This window comes from Vicia villosa, linkage group LG6 (assembly GCF_029867415.1).
Source record: "Vicia villosa cultivar HV-30 ecotype Madison, WI linkage group LG6, Vvil1.0, whole genome shotgun sequence".
Classification (NCBI taxonomy): Eukaryota; Viridiplantae; Streptophyta; class Magnoliopsida; order Fabales; family Fabaceae; genus Vicia; species Vicia villosa.
Window position 1 is genome coordinate 78,375,923 of NC_081185.1, and position 12,863 is coordinate 78,388,785.

General features: G+C 28.4%; 2 protein-coding genes across 2 annotated transcripts; one reads left to right on the forward strand and one right to left on the reverse strand.

Annotated features, from left to right (window-relative positions):
* Positions 1–6,372: 6,372 nt before the first annotated feature.
* On the forward strand, positions 6,373–7,635 carry LOC131613944 (F-box/kelch-repeat protein At3g23880-like). Its single transcript, XM_058885585.1, has one exon. It carries the CDS (start codon positions 6,373–6,375, stop codon positions 7,633–7,635), a length of 1,263 nt encoding a protein of 420 aa, XP_058741568.1.
* Positions 7,636–10,633: 2,998 nt separating this feature from the next.
* On the reverse strand, positions 10,634–11,878 carry LOC131613945 (F-box/kelch-repeat protein At3g23880-like). Its single transcript, XM_058885586.1, has one exon. The coding sequence runs from the start codon at positions 11,876–11,878 to the stop codon at positions 10,634–10,636; it is 1,245 nt and encodes a 414-aa protein (XP_058741569.1).
* Between the last annotated feature and the right edge of the window lie 985 nt (positions 11,879–12,863).

Sequence of the window (12,863 nt, forward strand, 5' to 3'; positions counted from 1 at the left end):
AAAGTTAACATTTTATTGCATTTGAAGTATTATGAACCATATGAAGGATAAATAGGTAGCGAAAGATAACAAAATGAACAAAGTAGTAGTTAGCTTAAGACCAAGTCAGAAAATGGTTAGAAAAAGTATATATTAGACACATTTTAACCCCAAAAAGAGGATGTGGAGGATTTTTAGCAAAGGGAAAATTGGAATTTTCCAGGTACATCTGTTTTCTTATTTTATAGATATATAAAAAATTTAGAAACCTGGGCGCAGGATTCTGTGTGGAGGAGCTGTGAAGGTTCACCATGGGCAAGCGTCTTGGTCCTTCTGATATGGCTTCAAGATGAATCAACGGCTGGGGCGTGATGGTACACCATACTCCTGCGTAGCTGCATACGTTGGATCTGTGAATAAGAAAGAAAAAAAAATAAATATGTGCAGCCCAGGTCTCAAACCCACGTTCCTAGAGATCACTCATTACACGCCTTGCCAATTAGTCCATTCAATAAATTTCTTGAATTGCTGCAAAAAATGCTTCCAAAAGGTAACACATTGCCGAACCATAGGCATAGATATAAACCAAAAAGGTATTGTGTCCAATGGGTTTGGATGCATGTTGTAATGATTCTATATATACAGGAAAAGTATGAATCCTTGAAGGAGCTTCTGAGGTGTGGGGAGTCACACTACAATATGAAGACCAATGATGCTGAAGATGATGATGGTTTCATTAGAAATGGTGTTCCTGCCAAGGTGATGTGGTACCTATAAATAATTCAATGGTTCAAGAGGCTATTTACTAATTTAAATGCGCAAAGAATACTAGATGACATGCATATGAAAAAATATATGATGGAAAAAATCATCAGGTAACTGATTCATTGAAATGGAAAAAAATGATTCGTTGTTTCCATATTTTGTGCTTGAGCTAAAGAACCTTAGGCTTGGACTTTCCACCGACGGAAAGATTATACTTCATGGTCGGTTCTTCTCATCATTTACAACCTATCTTCATGATTGTGAATGAATCTCAATTATTTGATGTTATCAATGATGATTTCGGATTCAAAACAACCAAGAAATGACAGATGTTTTTTCAAATCCATTGGTTGAATATTTAAAAGTTTTGAGGTAGGAAGACGTATTTGAACTAACAGTGTAATGGAGTGGTTTAATTTTTGGTTTGTAGAAAAATAAATTTCAATCAATTAACAACAGTAAATTTAATTTAGGTTAATAATATATTTTTTTCTCACAAAATTCAATCCATGCCCTATCAATTAAAAACAAGTTGGTTATGTTTAATTCATAAAGTTGACGGTTTCTTAACATTTATAACACTTTTTTTTTAAATACAAATTTTTAAAAATTATATACACAATTTTCATAGATATTTTATACTATTATGAGGGGTATAAAAAGTTAAATAAAAAAATGCATATAATTAGAGTAATTAACTTGTCACCTCCAAAATTGTACCTGCCACCCCCCAATTTTATTTATTTCAACTTTACCCCTATTAAAAAAAAGTGAAAACAAAGAATTTTCGAAACAAATTTTCGGTATGCACCTTAAAATTTCCGGTACAAAATACCAGAAATTTAGTTAATGTGAAATTTCTGGTACAACATACCGGAAATTTTGTTAATTTGAAATTTCCGGTATACCAGAATTTTCAAATTTTCGACATACCAAAATTTTTAAATTTCCGCTTTGTTCTAATTTTGAATCTCTTAAATGGTTGAGATTTTTCCGACACTTTTGGAGGGTACTAGTTGCACCGATACATTTGTGTGGTCTAGAATGTATCATCATTTGTATAAATAGGGGTCTTAGGATTAACGGATAACACATCATTTCAACAAAATGCCTCTTCCTTAATATTTTATTAATGTAGAAGTGTATTTCAATGGCCTCAACCCTGTTGTTCAAACCAAGATTCCAGATGGGCATGAATCCTTTGCCACCTTGAAAGAAACGATGACCAATTTGCTGTCTGATTCTCATAATAGAAGGGTGACAAAGATCGAGTTTCGGGAGGACTGAATTGATACAAATGGAAGGGTGAAATACAACTTAATCGAGTTGAAGAATGATGAAGATGTGAAGGCCATGTGGAAATCATTTTGTCGTAGGATAACTAAAGGTCCGATCGAATTGGATACGCAGATCCAAAGATCCGTTGACGATATAACGAAGTGTCTGATTCGTCCAGAGTCTTCCGGTAGTGCCTAGATTTTCATGTGTTCGTAGTATTGTTTATGCTTGTTGTTTGTCATCAGATGTTCGTTAACTATGTTAATTTGTTATTGATGTCATTTTCTTTATCTACTCGAAACATGTACTAGCCAAAAAGATTATACAAAAATAAGATATTCGTACAAAATATACAAATATAAAAATAATACAGTCATAACAAAATAAATCTACATAGGTCCTCCACGGGGAACATCCGTCAACATAGCTAGAATACTGTAAACCTCACCATCAGGGTTCACCATATTCTGTCAAAACGGACCTGTCAGAAGGTCCTCCTGGAGAACCTCCACCAGTGTGTACTAATGACTTAGTAGATGCACTTGTGGTGATGTCTGTTTCATGCACCATCCTCTCCTAAGCAACTCCCTCCTCAACCACAGCCACCCGCTCCTCAACTTTAGGAACCTTCTCATCAGGTACCTGCTCCTCAACAACAGCCACCGGCTCCCGAACCAGAACCACTGCCTCAACCTCAGTAACCTTATCCTAGTGCACCTGCTCGTCCACAGCAGTGGATGCTCTACAGGGCCGGTGATAGACCAGTGCAAACTGATCTTTGGCACAGGGCCTCATGATTTTAGGGGCCTCATTTTTCCCAACCCAGTCCATTAGTATTAAAAATCTTAAAAAGCTTATTTTGGAAAAGGAAACGTATCATCACTAATGCATTTATTTGGATTCCTTCATGGGATAAATATGACAATGTGCATTGGTATTTATAACATATCTCATTTTTCCAATTTCACAAACAAACGATGTGGGAGTTCTCAACAATTGTGAACCTTAAATTAATTTTTTTTATCCTTTTTAAAATGAAACTAAAATCTACTGTATTGATCATTGCGGGACTTGTTTTAATCTCTAATAATACATACTCAAATTATTATATATTTTTTTCTTTTATCTTTAAAGTTAAACCATCAACTCAAAATAAAAGTTTAATTGAATTTCTACCTTTTTCACTAAGCAACATATAACTATTAATTGTATTTTTTAGTGACATTTATAATTTGTTGTATATATAACAAAATTGATATTTAAAAAAAAGTGTTTTTATTAGAGGCCTATTTTTTATATTAGAACAGGGCCTCTAAATAGTTTGAGACGACCCTGATGCTCTACCACCCTGGAGACGAGGTGCACCGAACCCCCTACCCGCCTGCTCAGCCCTCTGTTTCCTGTTATAACCGGTCGAAGGAACGTGTCCATCACGTAAGACAAAGGTACAAACCTCATCAAAAGTAGCCCGAGCACGTGCATCGGCTCTATCAATGGCCTAACCCGCAACAGTACCATCTCTGCCTCTAGTTCTCACTAAAAAAATAAAAAATATAAGAAAAATAGCATTTTAAAAAAATAATAAAAATACCAAAAATTTCAAAATTTCTGGTGTGGGAAAATATACTAGAAATTTCAAAATTTCCGATATTTTTAAAATTTTATAAATATACTCTAAATTTTATTGGCCAAATTTCCGGTCCGATGCTCAAATTTTCGAAATCGCTCATAGATTTGAAAATTTCGATAAAAAGAGAGAGAGAGAGAGAGAGAGAGAGAGAGAGAGAGAGAGAGAGAGAGAGAGAGAGAGAGAGAGAGAGAGAGAGAGAGAGAGAGAGAGAGAGATTGAGAGAGAGAGAGAGAGAGAGAGAGAGAGAGAGATCAAATTACACCAATATGTTACACTTATAGTTACACTCATTAATAACCTTTGATTTTATTTTAATCCAATGGTTAGAAATATATAATTTGTGACTCATGATTCTTACTTAAAATAGTTTTATTCTATTTTTGGTAATTAATAATTTTGATTTTAACAAATTATAATTTATTCTTTTTCTCATAATATATATATATAATCTCTCCTAATTTTGTAACAATTAAATCACACTTCAATTTTATAAAAAACGTTATTCTAAATATTTCATAAAAAAAATCTAGATTTAAATAAAATCTTTTCTTATTTTAAAATATGTCGATTATATATATAATTTCAAGTAAATAAAATATAAATTTATTTACATAAAAAATATTAAAATTTGTTTAAAATTAAAAAAATCTATAAAAAAATAAGTTTTGATATTAATAAATGTTATAAATCATAAATTTTTAAGAAATATTAATAAGAATAATGGAATGGAATATAGTTTTATATTAATAAAGAGTTTGTGATTTGTTTAAAATTGTTAGTAAACATTATTTATTGAAAAATTATATTTTTTTACAGAGAAATATAAAAAATCACGTATTTTTAAAAAATATTAATAAAAATCAAATGATTTTTACTAATATTTCTTAAAATATGTTATTTTTATCATTTTTTAATAAAACTATAATTTTTAATTAAAAAAACTTGTATTCTTAATTTTAAAAAAATTGCACTACTTTTTAAAATAAAATTTTATTTGATCCACAATTAAATTATTATGTTCTAATTATTTATTATTTAGTTTTTTTTTTTTTTTTGTATTTCTTATACATATTTTGAGAATTATTTTGTATTGTATTTAAAAATAAAACATTTTTATTAGTTACATTAAGCGAATATAATATTATTTTTTCTTTAAAATAAATCACTATTTTTATACCAATTTTTTCTTAGTAACAAACATTATTTTCCATAAAATAATGCTTACTAACAAATTTAAACAAATCACAATTTTTATAGTAATTTAAAACTATATTCTATTCACTTATTATTATTATTATTATAATTATTATTATTATTAATATTTCTTAAATATTTATGATTTTTAATATTTATTAATATCAAAATTTATTTTTATATAATTTTTTAAAATTTAAAATTTTTTTCTGTTTTTATGTAAATAAATTTATATTTTATTTACTTAAATTCACTATATAATTGATATATTTTAAAATAAGAAAAGATTTATTATTACTAAGAATCTTGATTTTTTTAAAAATATTTAGAATCACGTTTTTTATAAAATTAAAGTGTGATTTAATTGTTACAAAATTAAGAGAGATTACATTTATTTTTTGAGAAAAAGAATAAATTATAATATAATAAAATCAAAATTATTAATTACCAAAAATGGAATAAAACTATTTTATGTAAGAATCATGAGTCACTAATTATATATTTCTAACCATTGGATTAAAATAAAATCAAAGGTTATTAATGAGTGTAACTATAAGTGTAACATATTGGTGTAATTTGATCCCTCCTCATATATATATATATATATATATATATATATATATATATATATATATATATATATATATATATATATATATATATATATATATATATATATATATATATATATATATATATATATATATATATATATATATATATATGAAGCGTATCCAGTAAGAACTGATATCTATTGTGAGAAACGAGAACTATCATTATCAACAATTAGATTTAACTAACATTTAATATTTGCAAATTTCATATAAAGAGCACCTTATTGAACCTTTTCTATTACATTTAATATTTAAAACTTACATAAGATTGTTACCTAAAATATTTTTTTGGGGAATATTAAATTTTTATTAAGATATTGTTAAAAACTCGTTACTATCATATTTAATTTTATTTAGGATATTATCATAAAATATAATACAAATATTTAAAATTTAAATTATTTATATAATAAGTATTTAATTCACATTATATTTTATGAATAAATATATATTTTTTACTTTAAGAATTATGATAACCAGTTATATTATTTTTATAGACTATTCAACATAAAATATTTTTATCGATATTGTTTTTAATTAATATACAAATATTTAATTTTATTGTATTAAAAATAAAAAATTAATAATATAACTATATAATCAAAATATATATTTTTTAAAAATATTAATATATTATTTAAATTAAATTATCATATTCATTGAATTGAATCTTACACCCTTAGTCAAGTTTGTTGGTTCGATACATTATGTATAAAACAATCAAAAAGTGGAAACTATTTATTTTTCTTTGACCATAATAATAAAAATAAATTAGAAAAAAATTTATTTCATAGGAGAAATGAGTATTACGCTTAATAGGTAATTTCATTTGGGTTGTTTTCGGTCTTTCACAGTTTACAGTAGTGTTTTACAAATGCCAAAGGTGTTCACATAACACCTTCAACTGCCGCAATGCATGCTGTAAAAATGAATCTCCATCCATCTCACTCACAACATTCCTCCAACACTTCACAATCGCCGGTATTCCTCCCCGATGAGCTTGTAACTGAAGTACTTTCCTCCCTTCCTGTTAAATCTTTTATGCGAATGAGATGCTTGAGTAAGTTCTCTAATTCTCTCTTTACCGATCCTATTTTCATCAGAATGCATCTTCTTCGAAGTGCACGAAACCCCCACCTTGCACTTGTCACTAGCAAGACCAAAACTATCGTACCCTTACCAATATGCCATTTATTCGAAAATCCTCCGATCACCCTTAGTGACGAGCCTCATTACCTTATCAACGATGTTTGTTTATATCAATCCAACAGCCGCGTCATCCATCGTGTTGTTGGTTCCTGTAATGGATTGATCTGCTTTCTCACTTATTCAATTTTGCATCAAGATATAACGTTTCGTTTATGGAACCCATCCACTAGAACAATATCTAAAACATTAGGCCATTTAGATTTTTCAATTGACAGGGTTAGTCAAGCTAGATCTTTAAAGTTCGTATTTGGTTATGATAATTTAACCTCTACTTACAAGGTTGTGTTCCTAAATTTTCAACTTCGCAATACGATAACCGAGGCAAAAGTTTTAAGTTCCGTTGATAATGTCTGGAGAAATATTCAAAATTTTCCTGCGGCTCCACTTCAGTTCAAATTTCGCTTCCACCCTGTTTATAGCTTCCACCATGACAATGATGGTGTTTATTTGAGTGGCACTGCTAATTGGTTGGGTGCTTTTGACTACGAGGTTAAATCTCTTGAGAATTATGTTATTATTTCTCTTGATCTGGGAACCGAGACATACACGCAGATGCATCTGCCTCATGGTTTTGTTGAAATGCCTCGAGTAGACCCAACTATTGGTGTGTTGAAGAATCGTCTTTGTTTTTCTTATGATTTTAGACTAACTCATTTTGTTATATGGCAAATGATGGAATTTGGAGTTCAAGAATCTTGGACACAGTTTCTTCAAATTAGTTATTTGGATCTTCGAATTAGTGTTTTGGATTTTATTCGACACAATTTTGGAGATAAGGAAATTTTTATGGTGCCAATATATCTGTCAGAGAATGATGATACGTTGATATTGGCTAGCAGGTTAGAAGAGCAGGCAATTATGTATAATATGAGAGATAACAGTGTCGAAAGAACTAGAATTACGAATAAAATAAGATGGTTCTTTGTCAAGGAATATGTGGAAAGCTTGGTTTCAACCTCTGAATAGTAAGTTCTTGTTTCATTAATTCGCGTATATTGTATATGCATGCATGATTGTTACCTTTACTTCAACACTTTGTCACAAATTCGCGTATATTGTTTATTTTAAGCATTTAACTGTTTTGTAAATTAATATATATTAGATATCCTTCTTGATTTGACAATACCAGTACAAGCATAGCCATATAAGTTTCTGTTTCTCTACCTATATTAATGATATTGATAGAGAATCCAATATGCTGTTGCACTTTTGAGAATTATGCATCATTTTCCTTTGAGTTTTTGTTCTTTTATTTTTTCACTCTCCTGCTTATGCCTAATTGCAGTCTTTTTTGAATTATAGATTTACAACTTTGGCCAAATCAACGATATATGGCAGGATGGTATGAAGAAATGAGCATGTTGGAGATATATTTTCTTCAGTTAGAGTACTCACTTTGTATAAGAAATTTATAGCTTATTTGTTATTATATTAGAGTTTCTTTGAAAATATATATTTGAAACTTACTGTTGTTTGTCTAAGACATGTGATAAATGTAATTGCTTTGCTTTTGTAACATTATTTAAGCTAAATGTTGCCTATTCATTACACCACAATGATTTTTGATTTTTGGCGCTAATCTTTGAGCCAATAATATTAGTAGGTATTCTTTTGCAAATTGATTATTGGTTTCTTATTTGTTATTGTTTCACTGTTCTTTAACTACATCTAATAGAGTAATGCTAAATAACTGAATAGATGGGTAGTTTTTCACCAATAGATAAATGGAATTATGAATTTTGTGATAACTTTCTTGTTAAGGTTTATGAGACTATGGATTTTAATTTAAAACTTATTGAGAAAATTTACAAAACTTACAAAACTATAAATAATCTATTTGATGGTAACAGAAAAGGCGTAACCGCATACTCCTCTATAGCATATATAGCTTGAATGCACATGTTTGGTTTTCTATGTAGTTAAGAACAAATGATAGATGAATTTTTTTTTCATTAAATTAAATACATATTAAATTCGGTTGGGTGGAGGAAGAGGGTTTGTCGAACTTTATGGATTGACACTTCTTTTTTTCGCCAAAATTATGTCAATGATAGAAGAACGGGTGTTGTGTTGCTCGCAACTACATGGACCCTTTAGCTTCTAAGGAACGGAGTTTGTTTTCCGAAGGATAATTGGAACGTGAACAATACCGACGAGTTTGTTAAGGATACCTTTCTTTTTCTCTCGTAAATGTAATTGGTTTCTAATATATATATTTTTTTGTCGGGCTTTCCCGCTTCTTCGTGTAATCGGGTTGGAAAACCCTTAGTTCTCCCTATCAATATATCTTACTTACACACAAAAAAATTTGGTTGTTGGTTTGTAATATATTTTTTTTTTGTCGGGCTTTCCCGCTTCTTCGTGTAATCGGGTTGGAAAACCCTTAGGAAAAAATGGGTTTGAACCTGGTACTAGAAGGTTACCAACCAATACTCCACCAACTGAGCTACAGCATTTTGTTGATTACAAATACTTTTATAAAGTTTTTATATATATTAACTCAGTAAATTATATATTAACATTTTATATATATTAACTCAGTACATTATATATTAACATTTTATATATATTAACTCAGTATTTTTTTTTTTTAAATTGTTTTTTTGTTTTATATGTAATTAACGTTTTTTATAATGTTTTCTTATAACAATTTTTTATAACGTTTTTTTTATAACATTTTTTATAATATTTTTTTATAATGTTTTTTTTATAAAGTTTTTTTTTTACTCAGTATATAACGTTTTTTTATATAACATTTTTTTTTTGATATTGTATTTTTTAAACATATTATTTTTTATAAACTATTTAGTATATATTTATTTACTCAGTATATAATTATTATTTTTCATATATATAGTTCAATTTTAAATAATGTTTATAAATTTGTTTTAACGTTAATATATATATATATATATATATATATATATATATATATATATATATATATATATATATATATTTCATTTTAAAAAACATATAGTTTCATAGAAAAATATAGTTTAACGTAAAAAAATTATCATAACTATATATATAGTTTAACATATAGTTTAAGTTAATATATATATAGTTCATATTGTTTAACGTTAAACATATAGTTTTATAAAATATTATAAAAAAAACGTTTTTATAAGATTTTAAGAGTAAGATTAAAACAAATGACATGAGTTTAGTGCTTGGGTATTGACTGACTATATTAATGGTCCTGGGTTCAAACCCTATGGAAACCATTTTTTAGAATTAATATTCTATAAACATATTCCACCAAACAAGAGATTCGAAGCAATTCTATCCACATAATCAAACTTTTACCTCCTAATTGATTACTGTAAATTTTCTCATTTACTTTTAAACTAGAACTTTATCAGTATCTATAATCTAATAAAAAGTCAGAGCCTAACCAGAAAATCATCACAGCATTTCATAAATCAATATAACAGTGAGGCCATCAAAGAGTTGGAGATTACAAGCTGCCTTTACACGAACAACAGTAAGTTTTTATATTTATTTCTAAAGAAACTCTAACTGAAGAAAATGTAGCTCCCACAATTGATTTGGTTAAAATTGAGTTGGAGATTACTTCAGTTTTGCCAAATTGTGGATCTATAATTCAAAAAAGAATTCAATTAGGCAGAGGCAGGAGAGTGAAAAATTAAAAGAACAAAAACTCAAAAGAAAATGAATGCGTAATTCTATAAAATTCAACAAAAACTTGTAAAAGTAAATAAATAAAGAAATTAGCTTCAATCATCATGCCATGGATAAAAGCTTGTTGGCTGTTTAATTAAAATTTGGATTTTGTATCAATATCATTGATAGGTTTAGAAACAAAATCTATATGGTTGTACTTGTACTGATATAATCAAATCAAGAAGGATATCTAATAGGTAGAGAAACAAAATCAATATGACTGTTTATTTTATTCATGCATTACACAAAGTACGCGAATTAATGATTGAAGAACTTACTAATCAGAGATTGAAACCAAACTTTCTACATATTCCTTGACAGAGAACCAACCTATTTTATCGGTAATTCTAGTTCTCTCTACATTGTTATCTCTTATGTTATAGAGCATTGCTTGGTCTTCTAAGCTGCTTGCCAATATCAATGTATCACCATTCATCGACAAATGCAAAGGCACCAAATAAAATTTTTTATCTCCAAAGTTGTAATCAATTCCAAGATTCAGATATCTAATGGTAAGAAACTGAGTCCAAGATTCTTGAACCCCAAATTCCATCATCCGCCATATAACGAAATGAGTTTGTCTAAAATCATAAGAAAAGCAAAGACTATTCGTCAACAACCTAATAGTAGGGTCAACACGCGGCATTTCATCAAAACCATGAGGCAGCTGCATCTGCGTGTATCTCTCGTTTCCTAAATCAAGAGAAATAATAACATAATTCTCAAGAGATTTAACCTTAGAGTCAAAAACAGCCAACCAATTCACAGTGCCACTCAAATAAACACCATCAAACGCACTTCTGTTGAAGCGATACATGAACAGAAGAGGAAACACTGGGAAATTTTGAATATTTCTCCAGATATTATCAACCAAACTCAACACTTTTGTCTCTATTATGTTTGCATTGTGAGGTTGAAAATTTAACAATACAATCTTAAAATTCGAGGTTAAATTATCATAGCCAAAGGAGAACTTGAAAAATCTTGGTTGATTAACCCTGTAAGTCTGTCGATTAACCCTATCACCAAAAATGCATAAATTGCCTAATACTTTAGATATTATTCTAGTTGATGGATTCCAGAAACGGAAGCGGAAATGTAAGTTTATAGGCGTAATATAATAAGTGAACAAGCAGATCAATCCATTACACGAACCAACAATACGGTGGAAGATATGGTTGTTAGATCGGACGAGACAAACATTGTCGATAAGGTAATGTGGTTCGTCAGTAAGTGTGACCTGAGGGTTTTCGAGTAAATGGCAAACAGGGAAGGGTACCAAGGTTTTAGTCTTGCTTGTGCCAAGTGCAAGGTGAGGGTTTTGTGCAGATCGACGAAGATGCATTCTGATGAAGATAGGATTAGTATAGAGAGAATTAGAGAACTTACTCAAACATCTCATTCGCATAAAAGATTTTACAGGAAGGGAGGAAAGTACTTCGGTTACAAGCTCATCCGGAAGAAATACCGGCGATCGTAAAGTATTGGAGGAAGGTTGCATCTGAGATGGAGGGAAATTCATTTTCACATGCAGGCACGGCTGCTGTTGGAGGAGTGATTATATATTATACGAATTATATATTTTATTATTATGGTTAAACAGAAATAAATAGTTTGGCTTTTTTGAAAATTTTTAAACAGAATGTATCAAGCCAAGAAAGGGATGATTGTTCAAATGAAGGGGTAAGATTCAAATAAATCAATATTTTTTAAATTTAATTAATTAATTAAATTTTAATAATTTAATCTAAATTAGTTTAGTTTTTTTTAACAAGTTTGACTACTACAAACTTTCCTATACCAGCAAAAAAAATATTTCAATTGATTTGAATATCGGTTTAACATCATTCAAAACCCACTATCTAAAAAAACCATTTCAAATAATAATAATACTTAATATTTCTTTTATTTTGTATGAATTTAGTTGTCTTATATTTATTAAAAAAAGACCATAGGTACATGCTTTTAGATTTTGATACATAAATATATTATTATTGTGTTACTTTTATTTTTATTTAATTAATTGATTATGAGCTTTATTTTAATTTTTTTGTTACAATTTTTATTTATTTTTTGTATCTAAAAATTTGACTTTATTTTAAATCAAAAAATTATTTTAATTAATTGTTATAAATTTGGTTGATCCCCACATCTAATTTTTTTATTTAGTAAAGCCATGATCTTAAGTTCATTTGTATCTCATCTAGTAAGTGTTAAAAAGACCAATTTATTAATATTTTAATTTAAATAATTTTTTTTATAAATGACATTAAAGGGAGAGCTTTATTTTAAGATTAAAATATAGAAAATAAAACAACATCATCAACAACAACAACAACAATAACAATAATAATAATAATAATAAGGGTTAAATACCTTTTACCCCCTGCCAAATAAGCGAGTTTTGATTTTTCCCCCTTTAAAAAAAAATTGATGCGCAGACCTTACCAAATGCAGATTCCAACCATTTAAACCTTTTACCATGTTTTTACCTAGAACACCAGGTT